Genomic DNA, 22,866 nt, shown 5'->3' on the forward strand with positions numbered 1-22,866 from the left:
TACAGATAGATATATATATATATATATATATATACACATACAGATATATATATATATATATACACATACAGATATATATTATATAGCAAAATACCCGCGCTTTGCAGCGGAGAAGTAGTGTGTTAAAGAGGTTATGAAAAAGTAAAGGAAACATTTTAAAAATAACATAACATGATTGTCAATGTAATTGTGTTGTCATTGTTATGAGTGTTGCTGTCATATATATATACATATACACACACATATACACACATATACAGATATATTATATATACATATACACATATATTTTTTATATATATATTTTATATATATATATATATATATATATATATATATACACACACACACATACATACATACATATACACACATAGATGCACTTACAATAACATAGAAATCAATATAAACAACATTAACATCATTATCATATGAGAATATGAAGTAATATATAAGAAGCACATTTCATATAAATATAAATTATTAAACAGTAAAATCTTCTTCTATAATTTACTACCGTGGCTTTTCGTTGGTCTGTCCAGGATTTTAAATCACCTGTAGCTTGCAAACCGTTTCACCTATTGACTTGAAATCTGGTACACATATAATAAGTCACGTCTGCTATCCGCTTTATGGGTGATGATTGTATCACTCTTTTTATGTTTATTTTATTTTAGAATCAACTCCTATCTGCGCACACCAGGGCGGCCGTGGGCAGATGCGTATGGTGTATTCACTCCATGTTATCGTGCATTGCGCTGTCAGTGGTATTTTGATAAAAGAATTTGAACAATATATAAGAAGCGTATAAATTATTAAACAGTAAAACATTAACATTTAAGAAGTAAAGTTACATTGAGTACTACTGCAGTGCCTTCGGGCATACCTCATTTTTTCTTTGCCCATTACATGCTTAAATGTATACATTTTTTGGTGTACCTACCCGAGAACACGCGACATATAACCGACCGTGGGAGAAGCATGGATTTTAAACACTGCGTTGAGTTCATCTGCTGGTGTCCCTCGTGGAATAACTGGTAATGTTTGACTACAATGTACAGCGAGTAAAACGACATTACCTCCTTTTTTTTTTTACGATCTCTGAGATCTTGCTTTTTTCGGTTCAAGGCTTCATAAGCTCTTTTATGTTGTATGGTGTACTTATCCCAAACCATCATCTTTGAATGTTGCAAGACTTTCGCCTTGTATGTAGATCGGGGTAATTACATTCATTGCATTCCTACTCTGAATCACAATCTGATTGTATGGGTGGTTACCTGGCACTGTAGGGTTGCCACCCGTCCTTTAAAATACGGAATCGTGCCGCGTTTGAGAATGAAATTGCGCGTCCCGTTTTCAATCAATACTGGACGGGATTTATCCCGTATTTTTTTTATAATTTTTTTTTTAAAGCAGCGTCTCATGCAAATCATCCCACACGCATTTTATGAAGATGCCTCCTTTCCTACTTTGGATTGGGTAATACTTGATGTCATCGTTAGTTTGATTGGTGTTTTTAACTGTCCAGTGAGGAGGGCGTGTCTTTTAAGTACAGTCTGCAAAGTGTTGGCACTGAGATGTGGCGTCAGCACCATAGTTGAAGCCCCTAACGTTGCGGTCAGCAAGTCGGCTAACATCCGCCATATGCCGTCTTTCCGTTGCGAGAAGCAGATCATAGAATGGTTGAAACTGTTGCCCCTAACGTTGCGCCACGGCGTGTGCTTCGTTTATACCTCGTGTCTTCTCATTAAACTTTTATCTCGCGAATATGTTATTGCAATCCGCAGCGGGAGCGTTTCTATAAACTTAATTGAAACTTACGTTTTACACCGTGCTTTGTTTCCCTTATGAACATGCTTGTATGCTTAACTCGCTCCGTTCTCAATTGTTTAATTAATTTTTTGCTCTTCGCTGTTTGCGGCTGTTCCTCCATTTCCCCCTACTTCGTTCTTTTATCTCGTGAATATGTTATTGCAATCCTTAACGGGAGCGTTTCAATAAACTGATTGAAAATAGTTTTGCATTTACCTTTTTAGTAAAAGGCGAGCTTTTAAGCCTGAGAAATCACCCCGTAAATGCACACGTTTAATTGGACATGTGTTAATATGTATGGTTACACAGTATTAAAAGACAGTGAACAACGTCAGTTACCTTTCTTCCCGCGTTTGATAAAAGGTGAGCTTTTAAGCCTGAGAAATCACCCCGTAAATGCACACGTTTAATTGCACATGTGTTAATATGTATGCTTACACAGTTATCAAAGACAGTGAAAAATTAACGTCATTTACCTTCGTTCCCGCGTGTGACTCGTGTTGTAAATGTCTTCCTTGTTTTTAGTTCACGTGATTACGTAGGAGGCGTGATGACGCGATACGTGACTCCGCCTCCTCCATTACAGTGTATGGACAAAAAATATGTTCCAGTTATGACCATTACGCTTTGAATTTCAAAATGAAACCTGCCTAACTTTTGTAAGTAAGCTGTAAGGAATGAGCCTGCCAAATTTCAGCCTTCCACCTACACGGGAAGTTGGAGAATTAGTGATGAGTGAGTCAGTCAGTCAGTGAGGGCTTTGCCTTTTATTATTATAGATATATATATATATATCTGTATGTGTATATATATATGTGTGTGTATATATATATATGTGTGTGTATATATGTTGATATGTGTATATATTGTGACAGACGACCGGCTATGGACTCCGGTCGTCACCCCCAGGCCGCTAGGAGGAGCCCTCCGGACAGCATATTCGTGCCCCGAGTTCCAGCAGGGCCTCATGGACTTTGTACTGTCGTTACACAGCCCTGCTGGATACCTTGGGGACCGCCAGGAGTCGCTGTAGGGGGGCTAGTGGGCTCTTGTGTGCCCTATAACCTGGGAGTGTGTCAGCATCACGTGTCCGGAAGGAACGACGTGCTCCCAGGATGAAGAAAAGGACTATTTGCCCTGACCCGGAAGGAAAACGGACTTGTGGGTTTGGCTTGGAGCCACTTCCGGGTCAGGGGCTATAAAAGGACTCTGGGTGAGCCCAGACATTGGAGCTGAGCTGGGAGGTAGGGTGGCAACGTGTCTGGGCGAGGAGGATTGGTGATTATAGAGAGTTTATTGATTATATGAGTGTGGAGTGGAGGGTGCTTGGTGCACTGTATAACAGTAAAATAAATATTAGTTATACTTTTACCTGGTGTCTAGAGTAGTACCTGAGGGTTCAAGAGGTGGACAAAAGCCTTAACTGCTACACTGGCGCAGCCGACAGGATACTCTGGCCGTCTGTTGGCAGAGGATCTGCAATTAAAATAAATTTTGTGGTGGCAGAGAACCCCAGGAAGGTCCCTCTAGTAACCGCGGAGGTGAAAACTCCACCCGCGACGAAGAGCGCTGCAATCGGCAGCTGTGCGACACAGCCAGCCGCAATGGGGAAAAAATCTGGAAAAAAGAAGGTAAACACCGACTGGATGAAGACCGCGACCGACGCCGAGCTGACCTGGGCTTACCTGACTGGGTGTGAGGTGGACCGGGAGCCGATAAAGGCTGAACAAGCCCGAAGGGCACAACAGCAAGAATGCTGTCAGCAATCGGCCGCGCCGAAAGCCCTAATTGGACTAGGGACACCACGGACAAATCTGGAGGTATGTGCCGGGGCCACGCCCGAAGGGCAGGGGATGTATCATTCCTATTTTGCAGAGGCCTGCCTCCGGAAAGTAACCGGTGAATCGGAAGCCTGCCTCGTACCGTGGCAAGATGGCCGCGATACCCAGAAGGCAAGTCGGGCTGGAAGTAGGCTGGAAGCGGTCAACCCATTCGTGGGATCTATCCACGTGACCTCGCGCGACGACAACCAGGAAGTAGGTCAGTTGGGAGCCGTCGGTGAAGTCAGTAATTCCCCAACGCGTCTGCGCTCCCTGAAGGGGAAGGGGGCGGCGAGCGAAGCAGCGCCATTATTAAATAAAGAGAAAGAGGGACGGAATGTGACTGAAGGATCTGCCGCTAAAGTGAAAGAGGCAGATCCCAGTCGGCTTGTTGTAGCCACCCGTCCCTCAGAAGACTCCATGTCCCAGGAGCCCTTGCGCTCATCAGCAGAGCACGTGCCAGGAAAGGACGTGCTCATTGGTTCCCGGTCGGCAGGTGACAAAAACAAGGAAGTGGCCTTACTGCCGGCCGAGACAAATAACTTTACAAACTTGCAGGAGCTCGAGAAATGTCTCGCGCCCCTTTACGCTTTCTTCCAGGGACTACAGGAGGTGAAGGAGCGTGTGGAGGAGCTGGGAGCTGCAGCCGAAGCGCCGTTGAAGGGACTGATGACGTACCTTCGGCGGTTAGGCCGTGAAGCCCCGGCCTCGATTAATGCGGCGGTGCAGGTAGGTGCTCTCTGTACCGTATATCATAAGGGGACGCAGTGTGAATCGGCACCACGTTTAATAAGTAGAGGTTGCCAAAGCACTGTGAACCCGACAAGGGAATGTGGCACCATGACGGAGTGGTTGGGCAGCGATCCGATGGAACCGGGGCAGCGATATCAGACGCCGCTCCGGGATAACGCGGACCGTAAGAGCCCGACCCGCGTGATAAGGGGGTTGCCGTTGGTTACTGAAGGGGCGGGGGAAGTACCGATCGTCCCGGGACAGCTGAATAGTGCTGTTACCCGGAGCGATGCGGTACTAATGACGCCGCCTCCGAGTTTATATAGGACAACGGGCGTGCAAACAGCAAAGAGGCTCTCTCTTTTCCATAGAGAGCCTCACGTTGTGCACAAGCCCCAGAGAAAGCAGGAGATCCCCACACAGAAATGCGGGTCTCCTAACAGAGAAAAGGAAAGGGCAAAGAGCAGCAAAGCGGCTGTTAAACCCTCCTTGGCGGAGGACAGGGTGGAGCTGACAGAATTCCCGAGGTGCTTCAGGTCTCGGGAAGAGAGACCACCAGGAGGACGTCGGCGGTGCTACAACTGCCGGCAACCGGGCCACGTATGGCGTAGTTGTCCCCGGAGGACAGGGGAGCGGTGGAACAGCAGATACACCGTCCCCCCAAGGTTCGCCGGGGGGTCTAGACAACGGAACCACGGCCCGGATCCCGCGTCCTCCTGGAGGAGGACGTCCCTCGCGGGAATCGACGCTCCGCCCCACTGCTCGTCGCTAAGGGGGAGGGACTGTGACAGACGACCGGCTATGGACTCCGGTCGTCACCCCCAGGCCGCTAGGAGGAGCCCTCCGGACAGCATATTCGTGCCCCGAGTTCCAGCAGGGCCTCATGGACTTTGTAGTGTCGTTACACAGCCCTGCTGGATACCTTGGGGGCCGCCAGGAGTCGCTGTAGGGGGGCTAGTGGGCTCTTGTGTGCCCTATAACCCGGGAGTGCGTCAGCATCACGTGTCCGGGAGGAACGACGTGCTCCCGGGATGAAGAAAAGGACTATTTGCCCTGACCCGGAAGGAAAACGGACTTGTGGGTTTGGCTTGGAGCCACTTCCGGGTCAGGGGCTATAAAAGGACTCTGGGTGAGCCCAGACATTGGAGCTGAGCTGGGAGGTAGGGTGGCAACGTGTCTGGGCGAGGAGGATTGGTGATTATAGAGAGTTTATTGATTATATGAGTGTGGAGTGGAAGGTGCTTGGTGCACTGTATAACAGTAAAATAAATATTAGTTATACTTTTACCTGGTGTCTAGAGTGGTACCTGAGGGTTCAAGAGGTGGACAAAAGCCTTAACTGCTACAATATATATATATATATATGTATATATATGTGGATGTGTATATGTATATATATATGTAGATATGTATATATATATGTATATATGTATATGTATATATATGTTTATATGTGTGTGTGTGTATATTATATATATAAAAGACAGCAACACTCATAACAATGACAACACAATTACATTGACAATCATGTTACGTTATTTTTAAAATGTTTCCTTTTCTTTTTCATAACCTCTTTAACACACTACTTCTCCGCTGCGAAGCGCGGGTATTTTGCTATTTATCTATATATATATAAAGGAGAGCTGAGATCCGAGAGACTGTGTTTGTGTGTTTGTGGAGGGATGGAGAGTTAAGGCGGGTGTTGGAGTCACGTCATCATCTCCCCTCCCATTCACCTCATTTCTTTCACTTCATTTCGCTCCAAGCTGAGCTCCGCAGCTGGCGCGGTCTTGCTGTTCTTGATTTGCTTTTCACATGGCCATTTATACGTTGCATGCTCAAGAGTAATAAATAATTATTGGTATAATTTCCCTCAGTTTATTATTTAAAATTTTAAAGCAGTATTTCGCCGCTGTGAAGCGCGCGTATTTTGCTAGTCTATACTAATAAAAGGCAAAGCCCTCACTGACTCACTCACTCACTCACCCACTCATCACTAATTCTCCAACTTCCCGTGTAGGTGGAAGGCTGAAATTTGGCAGGCTCATTCCTTACAGCTTACTTACAAAAGTTAGGCAGGTTTCATTTCGAAATTGTACACGTAATGGTCATAACTGGAACCTCTTTTTTGTCCATATACTGTAATGGAGTGCAGCTCGATGGCCGTGGGAGGCGGAGTCGCGTATCGCGCCATCACGCCTCCTACGTAATCACGTGAACTAAAAACAAGAAACAGCCACAAAGAGCTCTGAAGAAAACATTCATTACACAATTGAGAAGGCAGCAAAACAATAAGAAGCGAGCGAGTGACTGACTGAACACAGCACGAGTGATCACTTCGATGAATCAAACCTCTTCAAAAAACACATTACACAATTGATAAGGTACGAAAAGAATATGAAGCGACTGACGCATACAGGCATAAATTAAGTTCATAGACCTACAAAAGATTGCCATTTTTCTCCTGTACAACTATACGTTGCATTCTCAACAGTAAGCTTCCACGGCTTGGTCATATTCCAACCGGAGTGCTCAACTGACAACGTGGTATACAAAGACAACTATAACAATCGTAATAAACGAACAATGAAACAACGGAGAACCCGTGCATTAAATAAAAAGGCTGCTTCCTTGGCAAAGCAAGGAAAAAGGATGGCCTTATATGGCATTCGTTTATAAAAACAATCGTAATAGACGAACAATAAACCACTACAGAACCGCGAAGCAAGCAGAAAGGACGGACTTATATGGCGTTCGTTTATAAAACAGCAGAGAAGCTGTATAAAGACAGCTTAACAAAAAAACAGATCCTTAAGAAATTGTTATTGGTATATTTTCCCTCAGTTTAAAAAGGTTTTCTTTTCTTCTTAATAAAAAGCAGTACTTCGCCGCTGCAAAGCGCGGGGATTTTGAAATATATGTATATATGTGAATGTATGTATGTATATATGTATGTCTATATATATATATATATATATATATATATATACAGTATATATATATATATATATATATATATATATATATGTAGATATGTATATATATATGTGTAGATATGTAAATATATATATGTATATATATATGTGTCTGTGTGTGTGTATATATATATATATATATATATATATATATATATATATATATATGTATATATATGTTTATATGTGTCTGTGTATGTACTGTATATATATATGACAGCAAAACTCATAACAATGACAACACAATTACATTGACAATCATGTTATGTTATTTTTAAAATGTTTCCTTTTCTTTTTCATAACCTCTTTAACACTCAGAGCCCTCACTGACTCATCACTAATTCTCCCACTTTCCATATAGGTGGGAAGCTGAAATTTCACGTGCTCATTTTTTGCAGTGTACTTACAAACGTTAGGCATGTTTCATGTCCTATTGCAACACCCAAAGGGGGGAAATGGGTGTACCCTCTAAACTGTATATATAGATAGGGGAAACCCATCCTCACAATTTCTGCGACTTATAATATACATAGGAAGCCCAAATTTCCATGCTCATCCTTTACACTTTACTTACAAATGTTAAATATGTTTCATTTTGCACTGTGCCCCATAACAAACTTTCAAAAATAATGTCTTCTTTTTGGCGGTTCCCACCATTATGCTGTAAGGAACTTTCGGAACTGATCTCTCCTTTTGGCGGTTTCATTCCTTATTTCCGTTAACAGAGGATTTATTTCATGGCAGAGACGCACAAGGACCACCCCTGGTCCCCCTTCCTTTTTCTGCACAGCCGTTGTCCGTGCAACCTACCATGTGGTTGGCTTCCTACCTATATACATTAGCGACATCCCGTGCTCATGTGCCTCCTCACACACTTCCTTACTTTTCTCAGCTGTTCATTGTGCTCACTGCTCCCTTCTTCTTTAGTCCACCGCTTCAAGCCTGTTATTGTTCGCCTTGCTTCACGTCTTCCTGCTGGTGACTCCTGCCTTTTCAGTTAGTTTCTTCACACTCCGGGCATGCCTCCGCACACTCTACTTTTGAAGGTTGGCGCACCAATTATGTTACTACGAAACTTACAACCACCAAAACTTTGTAATGGCACCAAGCTTCAGATCAAATCTCTGCACAAGAACCTCATTGAGGCAACTGTCTTCACTGGAACTAACTCAGGGGAGACTATATTTATTCCTCGCATCCAATGTTTACTTTTCTTTTTCATAACTTCTACACACTACTTCTCCGCTGTGAAGTGCGGGTATTTTTCTAGTTGTATATATAAGTAGTATTTTCTTGTTTATTTTAAATGTGTAGAAATGGGCTAACAACTCCTGTAAGGTAGGAACTACTGTATAACTATTATTATATTTCAATGTGGGGTATGTGCCCACAATTGACTGAGGCAACTAAAGGTTTTGCTAGAATTTCATTGTACAGTATATACTCCAGCTGTTTGCTCTCTGAAGGTGTCTTAGAACTCTATACTGTAGGTGAATAACAATGCTTCATCTTATAACTGATCTATACCTTTTCAAAAACAACACTTTTAAACAAGAAGATGGTAATACCAAACTCCTCAGGACAATGACCATACTGAAAATTTGAACTTAAAAATTTCACGATCTGTCCTAAATTAACTAACACATAAGGAATCAGTAAAAAAAAATCCCGCTTTTAGGGTAATGCATGCTAAAAAAGGTGACATGTAAAAACATAAAGTGTTTTTCATGTACATATTATACAGAGTAAGAACTAATTCTTGCCGCAAGTTTGCTTATTTGTTTTAGCTGTTGCTAAAGGGGCAGTATGGTGGCGCAGTGGTAGTGCTGCTGCCTCGCAGTTAGGAGACGTGGGTTCGCTTGCTGGGTCTTCCCTGCATGGTGTTTGCATGTTCTCTCCGTGTCTGCATGGGTTTCATCCGGGCACTCCGGTTTCCTCCCACAGTCTAAAGACATGCAGGTTAGGTGTATTGGTGATTCTAAATTGTGCTTGGTGTGTGTGTGTGTGTGGGCTGGCTCCCTGCCCGGGGTTTGTTTACTGCCTTGCACCCTGTGTTTGCTGGGATTGGCTGCAGCAGACCCCCGTGACCCTGTAGTTAGGATATAGTGGGTTGGATACTGGATGGATGGATAGCTTGTTAAAACAAAAAGAAAAGATTAAATATATACTCACTGAGCAAATTTTTAGGCACACCTGTTCACCCTCTTATCCATGTAATTAAAGTGCATCTGGAAAGTATTCACAGCGCATCACTTTTTCCACATTTTGTTATGTTACAGCCTTATTCCAAAATGGATTAAATTCATTTTTTTCCTCAGAATTCTACACACAACACCCCATAATGACAACATGAAAAAAGTTTACTTGAGGTTTTTGCAAATGTATTAAAAATAAAAAAACTGAGAAATCACTTGTACATAAGTATTCACAGCCTTTGCTCAATACTTTGTCGATGCACCTTTGGCAGCAATTATAGCCTCAACTCTTTTTGAATATGATGCCACAAGCTTGGCACACCTATCCTTGGCCAGTTTCGCCCATTCCTCTTTGCAGCACCTCTCAAGCTCCATCAGGTTGGATGGGAAGCATCGGTGCGCAGCCATTTTAAGATCTCTCCAGAGATGTTCAATCGGATTCAAGTCTGGGCTCTGGCTGGGCCACTCAAGGACATTCACAGAGTTGTCCTGAAGCCACTCCTTTGATATTTTGGCTGTGTGCTTAGGGTCGTTGTCCTGCTGAAAGATGAACCATCGAGCCAGTCTGAGGTCAAGAGCGCTCTGGAGCAGGTTTTCATCCAGGATGTCTCTGTACATTGCTGCAGTCATCTTTCCCTTTATCCTGACTAGTCTCCCAGACCCTGCCGCTGAAAAACATCCCCACAGCATGATGCTGCCACCACCATGCTTCACTGTAGGGATGGTATTGGCCTGGTGATGAGCGGTGCCTGGTTTCCTCCAAATGTGATGCCTGGCATTCACACCAAAGAGTTCAATCTTTGTCTCATCAGACCAGAGAAATTTCTTTCTCATGGTCTGAGAGTCCTTCAGGTGCCTTTTGGCAAACTCCAGGCGGGCTGCCATGTGCCTTTTACTAAGGAGTGGCTTCCGTCTGGCCACTCTACCATACAGGTCTGATTGGTGGATTGCTGCAGAGATGGTTATCCTTCTGGAAGGTTCTCCTCTCTCCATAGAGGACCTCTGGAGCTCTGACAGAGTGACCATTGGGTTCTTGGTCACCTCCTTGTCTAAGGCTCTTCTCCCCCGATCGCTCAGTTTAGATGGCCGGCCAGCTCTAGGAAGAGTCCTGGTGGTTTCGAACTTCTTCCACTTATGGACGATGGAGGCCACTGTGCTCATTGGGACCTTCAAAACAGCAGAAATTTTTCTGTAACCTTCCCCAGATTTGTGCCTCGAGACAATCCTGTCTCGGAGGTCTACAGACAATTCCTTTGATTTCATGCTTGGTTTGTGCTCTGACATTAACTGTCAACTGTGGGACCTTATATAGACAGGTGTGTGCCTTTCCAAATCATGTCCAATCAACTGAATATACCACAGGTGGACTCCAATTAAGCTGTAGAAACATCTCAAGGATGATCGGGGAAACATGATGCACCTGAGCTCAATTTTGAGCTTCATGGCAAAGGCTGTGAATACTTATGTACATGTGCTTTCTCAATTTTTTTATTTTTAATAAATTTGCAAAAATCTCAATTAAACTTTTTTCACGTTGTCATTATGGGGTGTTGTGTGTAGAATTCTGAGGAAAAAAATGAATTTAATCCATTTTGGACTAAGGCTATAACATAAGAAAATGTGGAAAACGTGATACGCTGTAAATACTTTTTGGATGCACTGTATATATATATATATATACGAGCTGTATATACCCGGCGTTGCCCGGGGCAGAAGTAACCTAATCGGTCAAACACTTACATATATACCAAAGTAAACCTAATCGGTTAAACAGCTTCATATATACAGAAGCGAACCTAATTGGTCAAACAGTTATGAATGTGCAGAATGATTTTACAAACATTATGCGTGTTAACAATCATTAAAAAGAAAAGATTGAGGAACTGTTCTTCTATATGTGATGAAGCCACTAATAAGACAGATTTTTTTCAGGACCCAGCTGTTTCATAACTAAACTACTGCCACCCCAAAGTAATGCCTAATACTGGTTTTTGGGGTAGCTGTGGAATAAAAAGGGTGTTTTTTAGTCAGTAACAATCTGACAGTACCCTTCAGTACGGGCTGAAGGGTGCTAAGGTTTTACATCCTTCCCGTATGGAAAAAAAAACATACTAAACTTTTTTTTCATCATTATAGATAATCTCAGTCAAATCGAAGTACGCATTCTCAATTTATTTTTATGTAATTTTTACTTTTTCACAAAGCCATCCCATGCCAATTTGTATGAATAAACTTTTGCTAGAGAGTTACCAAAAGTTTATTCATGCACATATTTTAATACAGATAATCTATCTCTAATCAAGGTTCTCATTTTCATTGTAATTTAAAATAATAATAGATACTCATTTTTTTCTTCTGTTTTAGAAAAATCAATCTATGCCACCTACGTCTTCGTCAAGTCAGCTTCATCCAGCTTCATCACATATAGAAGAAGAGTTCCTGAATCTTTTCTTTTTAATGATTGTTAACACGCATAATCTTTGTAAAATTATTCTGCACATGCATAACTGTTTGACCAATTAGGTTTGCTTCTGTATATATGAAGCTGTTTCATCGATTAGGTTTGCTTTTGTATTTATGTAACTGTTTGACCAATTAGGTTTGCTTCTGTATATATGAAGCTGTTTAACCGATTAGGTTTACTTTGGTATATATGTAACTGTTTGACCGATTAGGTTACTTCTGCCCCGGGCAACGCCGGGTATATACAGCTCGTTATATATACATATACACATATATTTTTATATATATATATATATATATATATATATATATATATATATATATACATACACACATACATACATACATATACACACATAGATGCACTTACAATAACATAGAAATCAATATAAACAACATTAACATCATTATCATATGAGAATATGAAGTAATATATAAGAAGCACATTTCATATAAATATAAATTATTAAACAGTAAAATGTTCTTCTATAATTTGCTACCGTGGCTTTTCGTTGGTCTGTCCAGGATTTGAAATCACATGTAGCTTGCAAACCGTTTCACGTATTGACTTGAAATGTGGTACACATATAATACGTCACGTCTGCTATCAGCTTTATGGGTGATGAATGTATTACTCTTTTTATGTTTATTTTATTTTAGAATCAACTCCTATCTGCGCACACCAGGGTGGCCGTGGGCGGATGCGTATGGTGTATTCACTCCATGTTATCGTGCATTGCGCTGTCAGTGGTATTTTGATAAAAGAATTTGAACAATATATAAGAAGCGTATAAATTATTAAACAGTAAAACATTAACATTTAAGAAGTAAAGTTACATTGAGTACTACTGCAGTGCCTTCGGGTATACCTCATTTTTTCTTTGCCCATTACATGCTTAAATGTATACATTTTTTGGTGTACCTACCCGAGAACACGCGACATATAACCGACCGTGGGAGAAGCATGGATTTTAAACACGCGTTGAGTTCATCTGCTGGTCTCCCTCGTGGAATAACTGGTAATGTTTGAGTAAAATGTACAGCGAGTAAAACGACATTACCTCCTTTTTTTTTTTTACGATCTGTGAGATCTTGCTTTTTTCGGTTCAAGGCTTCATAAGCTCTTTTATGTTCAATGTTGTACTTAATAAGTAGTAATTATCCCAAACCATGATCTTTGAATGTTGCAAGACTTTCGCCTTGTATGTAGATCGGGGTAATTACATTCATTGCATTCCTAGTCTGAATCACAATCTGATTGTATGGGTGGTTACCTGGCACTGTAGGGTTGCCACCCGTCCTTTAAAATACGGAATCGTGCCGCGTTTGAGAATGAAATTGCGCGTCCCATTTTCAATCAATACTGGACGGGATTTATCCCGTATTTTTTGTATCATTTTTTTTTTAAAGCAGCGTCTCATGCAAATCATCCCACACGCATTTTATGAAGATGCCTCCTTTCCTACTTTTGATTGGGTAATACTTGATGTCATCGTTAGTTTGATTGGTGTTTTTAACTGTCCAGTGAGTAGGGCGTGTCTTTCAACCGTAAGCAGATTTTTTGCAGTGGTATGACTGACCTCGACGACGGCGACGTTATACGTCAAAAATAAATTACGATAAATGACGATTTTAGCGATACTTTATTACGACGGCGGCTACATAGACACGATCAAATAAAAACAAAAAAATCAAATAATCATTCTACATTTTCAAAACGTCGAAAAAACGACGGAATGAAAAAAAGGCCCACCCGACGACCCACCCATTCCATTTTTATATATATAGATATATATATATATATATATATATATATAGAGAGAGAGAGAGAGAGAGAGAGAGAGAGAGAGATTATTTAAAACCATGCAATTGTCATGTTAGTTTAAACATGAGCATTGATTTGTGTACATGTGTAAGAAACCTTCGCTGCTGGTGTCTGAATCTATGGATTTCATTGGATTTTTCAACTGTCAGTCAGCTTTCCTTTCTAGAACTGAGAACATATACCAAAGGCTCATCAGCTGTCGATGGATTATTCTTGTTTTTGCTCAGTTTTAGTCTGGTTGTGTTGCCATGAACTTGTGCTTTACTGAATGAAGAAAAGCCTGTAACAGTTTGCATGCTCTTCAGGATCATTTGCGACTTCCTGGATTTTATCACATTGCACCTTTTGACAAGCTGGCCACTCCTGGGAAGAACACTATTGGTCTGAGTGTTTACCATTTGGAGATTAAAGAATAAGTTCAGTATTTTTCAATTCAAAGTTATTTCTTCACAAACATGATATCGTTCTTTAAGTTTCTCACTGTGATTCATTGGAACTTGGCTTTTTTAACTTTTGTACTCTACTGAGCTAATTTGCTTTTTGCCGATTTTAATGCACAAAATTTCAAAAGCATTGCATGCTGGATGAAATCATCTTTAGCATAGCCAGGTGGATACTGCCACAACTGCAAGCTTACAGAAACAGGAGTGCACAGATTGGCTGTGAATTATGTAGTGCTACTTTAAATTTTCCTGGAAAGCTTTTACACTTAATTTAAAACTGTATTTTTGTTCTAAACTTAACTCTTTCCTTAAAGAATCAATAATATGTATTAATAATTGGTTCATTGTGTTTACAGACTGACATAAGACTGTTTTCTAGAAAACATGTTAAACATCACAAAAATGTGAATTAATGAGGACTACCTGCTAGTTTTGATGTTGTCTCCTTGCCTGCAAAAAGAAAAAAACACATGTTACAACTGTAATATTGTTTAAATGAATCCTTAAAAGATATTTCAATTAATCACAATAGTCCAAATCCATAACTTAATCAGGATGAGAATCATCAATATTTCAGTTCAGTTGACATGTTCAGAAAACATTATTTTATAAAACATATTCTTCAAAAAGAAGTCACTACAATAATGATTTCATCTGAACGCCAATCTAACATGGAGACGCAAAGAACATGGTAGTGCCTGACACACACTAAGTGAATGCTGGCCAGCAGAATAAAACAGTGTAACCAATTAACTGAACTTGCATGTTTCTGTGGAAATTAGTGTAGAAACATAATGAAGGTTTCTCACATGCAGAAAGACATCAACAATCAAAAGAGAACCCAATTCCTGAATCTAAATTAGTGGGAAGATTACACAATAAATCATAAGATTTTTATTCAGTATAAAAAACTTACATGATTCTTCAACCTTCTTTTCAGATTCCTGAATGGCTACAAAAAGAAAATAAAAAGTAAAAATTCCAAGATAAACTAATCTACAGAATTAAACTAGGAAAACTTGTTAACATTGCTGATTCCTGCAGCAACCCTGAGTCTTAAACAGCGGGAGCAAAATTAATTGTAGCTCAGCACTTTTATTAGAACACTAATACACTTAATACCACAGGCTTCATCTTCTACTAAAATTGGATGGCCATAAAAATAATGATTGAGATTATTTAATAATGACCAACTAATTCAACATGAATACAGTATCTTTTTAAAGATACACCAAAAAAAAAAGCATTCAGACAGAACTTGTACTGTTGAGGAAGAATTAAATGGTAAATTCCAGTCTGAAATCCTCACTCTCTCTCATATCCAATTTTTTATAATTCAATTAATGTATTCATATTGTTAGTAAACCTGGTTCTGTGGAACATACAAGACTTCAGACAGGAAAGATCCCATTTTGTATGCCTGCAATCTCACACTTTATTTTACAAAGAGCAGGGCAGATGGAAGGTGTAGGTCATTCCGCAAAGCAAGCTTGCAGTGACTCTTCATGGCACACAGTGTCCCATTCCTTGAAGCGGCCAGGCTAAAAACAGTTCTCTTTATGAGCAAACGTGCAATGAATCAGCTAGAATTTAACTGGGTATTGTTTTAAAGGTAAAGTCTGCTTTATGAAAATTTACTTGGCTACTTGACGTGATGCCATGTGATGTACCTCAGTTTCATTCTGAGGAAACCAGGTACCACTTTGGTCAAAATAAATATTGATTTTAGCTGGGTGGTCCACAGTCAGCTGATACAAGCAGTTAAATCAGTCAAACCCTTAAATATTGGGATTTTTCTTGACATATCAATCATTTGATTCATTTTTCTGAAAATACTTGCTGTTTAATCACCCATTTATGGAGTATTTTTGAATTTCTCTGAATTTATTGTTGCCCTTTGATTTTACATCATCTAAATAACGTTTCACCTTTCATTTCAACACTTACACCTTGTGCTGCTCCATTATGTTGTACTATTGTGGTTTGATGGTTGTTTCAAAATTTTTAAATTCTGCATTTTTTATTTACCATTGACCTTCATTAGTAGACTTACAAATACAGCATTACTCTTGTACTTTGTACTTTATATTGCAAATCTAACATTATTTAATTTTAAATAATGTTTTAGTTTATTTAGTTTAATATGGCAAACAGAACATGAAAAGCCAAATGTAACATTTAAAACCATAGTAATAAACAATGAAAACAACATAAAACACAACAAAAATGCCATGCAATTGGTATATAGAAATTAAAATATGTTTTTAGAGGAGGAATGATATCTTCAGGAACACAGAGCTGTTATTGTGGACTGAGACCTGGGATAATTCCTCCAACTCACTAGGAGGCACTACAAAGTATGTACAAGGTATGGATGCAACCCTGTGACCTAGTGTGGGGGAGTCTGGGCAGTTAGGCACACTAAGGTGCCTGGCCCTTTAAAGTGATATTATAGGCATTTCTCCCCTGGTTGGGGTTCACAGTTGTGTTTCTTATTCATATTGTCAGATTTTATGTCATTTATTTATATTAATGTTTCTTTTATTTATTATAAATTTTCTTTGTTTAAGTGACAGCCTTGCCATGTGTAAGGTGTAGAGGCATACGGTTTTCAAATGCTTGATGGCCTACGGGCTCTTTGAATGTGTGAAGCAACACGTAAAGAAAACTTGTTTATTTAAGTACCATACCGTATGCTTAAGGCGTACAGAAGAAGAAATTAGTTATTTCTATACTTAAAGGTTCTTAAAGTTTTTCAAGAAAAGCTAAGTTTATAGAAGATACATTTTTCCTTTTTTTTTGTTGCCTTTTATTCTACGTGTATAACTATTTTCTCCTTTATTCTTGTGTGGATTATTTGCTTTTAACTTTCACTAAATATTTTTAAAACAAACTTTTAGACTGTGAGAATTCTTTCAACACACGTTTTACCCATGCCTGATAACACCTTATATTCCAGCAGCTACACTATATAAGCATGCATGTACAATGATCTGCTAAAACTGTCCATAAAATTAAATCTGACTGCAGTCACATTCCAGGCTGCCATAAAGATCTTTCTTTAGCATGTGGCTTTTGTTGAAAACCCTCTGAAGAGAAACCTTTAGCTTTATATATTATAAAACAGAGCAGGTGGGTACTGCAAACTGAAAAAATGTATCCCTAGTGTTTTAGGATGCTCAGGTGGCCCTTGCTGTATACTGGCAGTGCTTTCAGTGCCAGTGAAAGCAGGTCACTGTCAACAGGAGGAACTATGCCCCAATATTTTGTGTGCAGACCCAAAGCAAGTGACACATGGGTCATTGATTTTTTTATGGGGCACTGAACACAACAGGCAGTGTCTCTTATAATTTATTGTGTCATTGGGTGGTGGCAAGAAGACATATTAAATATAGTATGTCACTTTGTTCCCCACTATGATGGAAAAGTGTGCAGAAGATTATCTAGCTCTATGTTGGAAAGTGGAAATCCAGGGATGCAGGAACTTGTAGAGCCACTGCCAAGACAACCACAGGATCTCCCTTCTTCTTTTCTGACCCCAGAATGGGTGGTTCTATTGCCCCCAGGAGTAGCTCCAGGCAGAAAAATCAAAGATATATGCATGGTATTGTCACGTACATGTGGCCAACTAGTGACAGCTAGTGAGAGAAATTCAGCATGTATGTAGCTGGCAGCCTACTGTCAAGAACTGAACAGTCATTTTAGGTATATAGGCATTTAGTTTTAATAAGATTAATGTTTAGTAAATTTAGCACAGATGTTTTAACATGATTGGTGTGCAGGTTTTATTGCTAGATTAATCAAGGTCTGCATAGTCTGGAAATTCTTAGCGTTTGCAACAAATGGCAACAAACTAGCAATAAGTAAAAATATATAAAAAAGATCCTAGGACGAGACAAGACTTTTTAGCCTGGGACGAAACACGACTTTTTCAGAGAGATACTTTCAATTCCCGTGAGACGAGACTTTCTGCTAAGAGATTTAACCACGCCCGGGGCCAGAAATAAGAGACAAAAGAGTAGATGACAAAGTAGAACGTTGTAAAGAATTCAAAAACATTGCCGCGATACACATGCAGAGCAGGTTAGAGATAATGAAAGTGGTAAAATTCGAAAGTCTCAAAAAAATAATAGTAAAGATCGTATTAACGCAAACAAGCAGAAATTATTACTCGGTGAAATAATGGAACAGTGAAAAGAGATTAAATATATTGTTCGGATTTATACTTTAAGTCGGAGATTTGTAGATTGTCTAATTCATGTTGCCATCAGGGAAAAGTAGTGTTTCTTCCCAATGAAGAGGCGTTTCCGTGAGAATTAAAAGATTTGTTGTTTGGTGAAAGTGAAATCCACTTAACGCGATCGGCAGGCGGGGGAGTTGGCAAGCATAGCGAGCAGTGGACGAAGCCCCCTATTATATATTATATATACAGTATTTTCACACACGCACGAGTAGGGGGCAGCCAGACAGGGGAAGAGGCAAGTAAACTAACCTGTCTCTCTATTCTCTCACAGGTAGGACAATCCGCAAAAGTGCCCGGTGCCGTGATTTTACCTCCCGTCCTACAAATAGACGGCTGGGCTACTTCCGCATCACACAGTCACGGGTCGTTCCTCCCTGATTACATCACCCTTCTCCCAGGATTCCCCTTGTTCCCGACATCCTTTTCACCGTCCCCACCTCTACAAATACACCATCTTGCCACCAATATGGTTGTCTGTGTTATGTATGCAGCTAGGCTGTTTGTACAAAACCCAAGAAGACCTGCACTATACGGGGACGGATTCCCCAACCCTTAATCTTGTCTCAGTCTGCTTCTTTTTCAATATACATATATATATATATATATATATATATATATATATATATATATACAGTGATCCCTCGCTATATCGCGCTTCGCCTTTCGCGGCTTCACTCCATCGCGGATTTTATATGTAAGCATATTTAAATATATATCGCGGATTTTTCGCTGCTTCGCGGGTTTCTGCGGACAATAGGTCTTTTAATTTCTGGTACATGCTTCCTCAGTTGGTTTGCCCAGTTGATTTCATACAAGGGACGCTATTGGCAGATGGCTGAAAAGCTATCCAGCTAACTTTCTCTCTCTCTCTCTCTCTCTCTCTCTTGCGCTGACGTAGGGGGGTGTGAGCAGGGGGGCTGTGTGCAGCTGCTTCCTGAAGGACAGGCTGCACGGAGCTTCGCATACTTAAAAGCTCAAAGGGCACGTATTGATTTTTTTTATCTGTCTCTCGCTATCTCTCTCTCTCTCTCTCTCTCTCTCTCTTCCTGCTCCTGACAGAGGGGGTGTGAGCTGCCGCCTTCAACAGCTTTGTACCGGCGGTGCTTCGCATACTTAAAAGCCGTATTGATTTTTTTTTTGACTGCTTGCTTTGCACTCCTTTGAAAAGGAAGATATGTTTGCATTCTTTTAATTGTGAGACAGAACTGTCATCTCTGTCTTGTCATGGAGCACAGTTTAAACTTTTGAAAAAGAGACAAATGTTTGTTTGCAGTGTTTGAATAACGTTCCTGTCTCTCTACAACCTCCTGTGTTTCTGCGCAAATCTGTGACCCAAGCATGACATTCTAAAAATAACCATATAAACGTATGGTTTCTACTTCGCGGATTTTCCTACTTCGCGGGTGGCTCTGGAACGCAACCCCCGCGATGGAGGAGGGATTACTGTATATATATATATAGCATTGAGCTGTACCGGTCTTTAAAGCATTGATTGATCATGCTACTCAGCATTTCTTTTAAGTTCTGCTTTACGCAATCGTCTTAACTCTTTTAATTCTGATTTGTGCAGATGGTTTAGATTTTTTTCTTACATGAAGAAGACAGAAATGCCTTGTAAATAGTAAAACAATTTTATTATTTCACAGGGCCTCATATTTGTTCCAACTCTTCCATGCTCCCCATGGCTAATTCTTATGCATTCAACCCACACTACCTTCTCTTACATGGGCCCGGCATGTGACTGCTCAGACTTGAAAATCGGTTTGTGCTACTCCATACTGGCAGTTAAAGAACGCATACCGGTGACCCACACCAGACCAACAGAGCTACAAATGCAATGACCTGTACAGACTGTGACAGACATATGGCCAATTTGACATATGTCATAATGGCCAGTCCCAAATGGAGTATAAGTTGACGCATGGCCGTATTGTTAGAACATTAAAACATCTAGACGAGAACAGGCCATTCAGCCCAACAATACTCGCCAGTCCTATCCACTTAATTCTAAGAAAACATCAAATCTAGTTTTCAAAGTCCTTAAAGTCTTACTGTCTACCACACTACTTGGTAGTGTCTATGGTTGTCTGTGTAAAGAAAAACTTCTTAATGTTAGTGCAAAATTGACCTTTAACAAGTTTCCAACTGAGACTCTGTGTTCTTGATGAACTCATTTATCCACTGTACTAATTCCCTTCATGATTTAAAACACTTCAGTCATGTCACCTCTTAATCTTCTTTTGCTTAAACTGAAAAGGCTCAGATATTTTAGTCTATCTTCATCCCCTGTAGCCCTGGAATCAGCCTAGTTGCCCTTCTCTGAACATTTTCTAGTGCTGCTATGCCCCTGAACACTGTCGGGAAGTCGATAGTTTAGAGTCCACTACGACCCCTAAATTCTGCTTAGACTTTGCAACATCTGCTCAGAATTTGCCCTACCAATTTAAAACGTAACAATTTTAGTCTTTTGACACTTCTAATTCTGGGGTTGATGCTCCCGGACACTGTGTACCTTTTACCTTATGCCTTTTGACCGTGACCCACCTATTTCTACTTGTCTGGTCTGGAATCTTCTCCCATACCGCCTTAGGGGTAGACACTATCTCTCTACAGGACACGTGGGCCAGGTCCGCCAATTCTCTACTGCAACACAAGCCAACCAAATCCCCCTCCAGTTCAGCAACCCTGAGCTCAAGGTGCTGGATCAGCTGGCATCTCCTGCATATATAGCCCTCATAGATTACTGGCTCCTACAAACTATCATCTAAAAAAGTCCAACATCCAACAGGACTTGCATTGCACTGGCCTCATTATTAAAATTTGATTTAGGATTACTAAAACTGCCTTAATTTGATGATTTAACGTAAATGGTAAAACAAAAAAAAAAATGTATGACAAACAAATTAGATTGCTGCTACTGCTATTTTACATGTTCCGTCCCCTTAAGCTCCTGTACTGTTCTCCCTCTCAACTGCCTACTGTTTGTCCATCTATGAAGTTAACTTTAATTTTCTTTGTTTGTTTTCCTAACTTTGCACACTTCTTATTTCTTACTTCAAAAGCTCACCACTCACACTGTTTGTATTTCACAGTATTATTCAACCCTTGCGCTGTCACCCACTTAACTGTTCTACCTCTGCAACGCTAAGAACTGTGCAATCTAAAATAAATAAATAAATGAATAAAACTTGTTTAGTGAATATCTGCTGCTAGTTAATTTCTTACATGCATTATGTTTCTTACATTCTTTCTTATGTGTACAATGTACAATGAAACTCCTATGAGCTATTGTCAATACACTGTCATTTAGATTGCATTTCACTTCATAGCCTATATAAAATAACAACACAGACTGTATTTAGTGGAGGGTGGGGGTTTCACGCTGTGTTGTCATAACTCCATGGCTGCTGTAAGACCACAAACGAGCAAGTAATATAGGACCAAGGATCTGTTATCACAAGGATGCCTCATAAATAGAGAAGGCATGTTTTCTTAATCTGAAACCTTTGCTAATTCATATTGAACATACTGTATGTTTTAAAGCTTTTTCTATCATGTATGGACATGGGGTTCCAAAGACCTCTATTATATGCTGCAAAAACAAAGTATTTTTCAAATTTATAAAAAATGTATGTTTATGTAGCAAAGTAATATATACCATGATTATGAAGAAATAACTGACTAGACAAACAACAAAACTGTTCTTTAAATTGCCTCATGTTAAATAAAAACAGCTTACAGTACTCCAGCTGATGCCTTTCTAGTGTGTCATAAAGTTTCAACATTACCTCCTTTGACTTGTACTCTATACATCATACTATTTACCCTAACATTCTGTCAGCTTTCTATGTAGTTTCTGAACATGGTCTGTTGTAGATTGTGAAAAGTCCACACTATGACTCCTATGTTCTTCTCATAAGCGTTACATTCAAGTTTTAGACTTTTCCGGGTGAATCTGTATTTTTTCCAACTCTCTCTGTAATGACACAGCTGATTCTAGATTATCTGCCATCCCAACTCACTTGGTATCATCTGCAAACTTAACCAGCTTGCTTTTTATATTTCTGTTAAGATCATTTATGTATATTTTAAAAAGCAGAGGCTTCCACACAGACCCCTGAGGGACTCCACTATTACCAATCAATTCTGTTGAGACTCCTCACACAATAACTCTTTTCTTTCTGTGTTTTCACCACATTTTGATCTTATCTACACATAGCACTCTAAACTCCCCTTTCTTCTAGTTTGATACCCAATCTCTCATATGGGACCTTAACAAATGCCTACTCAAAACCAAGATAAATAATATCACAATGCACCTCTCTACCTCCTTTTGTTGCTTTTTCACAGAATTCTAG

At 40.0% G+C, this 22,866-nt stretch overlaps 1 protein-coding gene across 1 annotated transcript in view; it reads right to left on the reverse strand.

The window, feature by feature from the left end:
- The window catches only part of LOC114666343 (butyrophilin subfamily 1 member A1-like), a 116,756-nt gene that overhangs the window by 44,230 nt on the left and 49,660 nt on the right, over nt 1–22,866 (reverse strand). Inside the window, exons 6-7 of the mRNA XM_028821160.2 lie at nt 15,182–15,217; nt 14,689–14,715 (exon numbers count right to left, since the gene is read on the reverse strand). Coding sequence (XP_028676993.1) covers nt 14,689–14,715; nt 15,182–15,217 — 63 coding nt within the window. The remainder of the gene's footprint in view (nt 1–14,688; nt 14,716–15,181; nt 15,218–22,866) is intronic.

The sequence above is a fragment of the Erpetoichthys calabaricus genome, chromosome 16 (assembly GCF_900747795.2).
Source record: "Erpetoichthys calabaricus chromosome 16, fErpCal1.3, whole genome shotgun sequence".
NCBI lineage: Eukaryota > Metazoa > Chordata > Cladistia > Polypteriformes > Polypteridae > Erpetoichthys > Erpetoichthys calabaricus.